At 38.7% G+C, this 1407-nt stretch overlaps 1 protein-coding gene across 1 annotated transcript; it reads left to right on the plus strand.

Annotated features, from left to right (window-relative positions):
- Window positions 1-1407, plus strand: LOC128195396 (uncharacterized). Its single transcript, XM_052872722.1, has one exon. It carries the CDS (start codon window positions 1-3, stop codon window positions 1405-1407), a length of 1407 nt encoding a protein of 468 aa, XP_052728682.1.

Raw genomic sequence — 1407 nt, forward strand, 5'->3', positions numbered from 1 at the left:
ATGAGGAGAGCCCTTCTTTCAAAGAATAAACTCAAATTTATAGATGGCGGGATCACAAAGCCTCAAAGAAGTAATAGTCTTTTTGATTCTTGGGAAAGAAGTAACATGATGGTATTATCTTGGATCACCAAGACACTTTCACCCCAAATAGCTGAGAGCGTGATTTATGTGGAGAATGCCCAAGAACTTTGGGAAGAATTAAAAGAGAGATTTTCAAAGGGGGATCATTTCAAGCTTTCAGACCTTCTTCAGGAAATTCACTCTATAAAACAAGGTGAACGAAGCATAAATCAATACTTTACCGATTTGAAGATTTTGTGGGAGGAGTTGGAATTTCTTAGGCCTATTCCCAGTTGTAGCTGCAAAGTTCCTTGCAGTTGTGATCTATCTAAGGCCTCACATAAATATAGGGACATGGAGCACGTGATATGCTTTTTGAAAGGCTTGAACGAGTGTTATAATACTGTCAAGACTCAGATATTACTCATGGAACCTTTGCCCAGCATTAATAAAGTGTTTTCACTTATTATACAACAAGAAAGGCAAGGAAATTATAATCAAGGTGATGGGAAGATACTAGCCAACACCACTGACAAACAAAATCAATGGAAAACCAACCAGAATTTGAGAACATATGGGCGTGGAAATCCACCCAGAAACCAAGGAAGGGGAAGAGGAAGAAATCCCAATTATGGGAAACAGTGTTCCCACTGCCATAAGATGAATCATACCATTGATGAGTGCTATTCTAAGCATGGGTTTCCACCATGGTACAAGAAAAATGACGGAAACTGTGAGACTGATGCTGGACAAAGGGAATGGGGTTCTACAAATGCTTGCTCTGCCTCCTCAGGAACTCAAGCTAATCAGCAAAATGCTGTTCAGAATCCATTCACGCATGAACAGATGCAAAAGATACTACAACTGCTGGACAAAGCTGATAGCCCATCACACAGTGTTAGTCAAATACAGAAAGCCAACACAGAGGACACACAAGGTATGACTTCTTGGATCATAGACACATGGGCCACAGACCACGTGACCCATGACAAAAGTCAGTTTACCACCTTTTATAAAATCAACCCCATATCTGTAAAACTACCTAATAACTCTTTAGTTACTGCCCAGTATGTAGGGACCATCTATTTCACTAAGGAATTTGTGATTTTTAATGTTTTATATATACCTGAATTTAGTTTTAATCTCATATCTGTTCAAAGTCTAACTAGAGACATAAACTGCACCTTTACTTTTTCGTCTGAGATGTGTGAAATTCAGGACAATGTTACATTGAAGATGATTGGATATGCTAGTGTGTGCAATGGACTCTACCACTTGCAGACTTTTGGAAGGAACCATATTTCTAGTTGTATATTTTCCTATGAACAAGAAAGTGTTAGTCTATGA

This window comes from Vigna angularis, chromosome 1 (assembly GCF_016808095.1).
Source record: "Vigna angularis cultivar LongXiaoDou No.4 chromosome 1, ASM1680809v1, whole genome shotgun sequence".
NCBI classification, from domain to species: domain Eukaryota; kingdom Viridiplantae; phylum Streptophyta; class Magnoliopsida; order Fabales; family Fabaceae; genus Vigna; species Vigna angularis.

Bases quoted from the DNA above. Each gene is read 5' to 3' on its own strand.
- LOC128195396 (XM_052872722.1), top strand. From the start codon at position 1: ATGAGGAGAGCCCTTCTTTCAAAGAATAAACTCAAATTTATAGATGGC.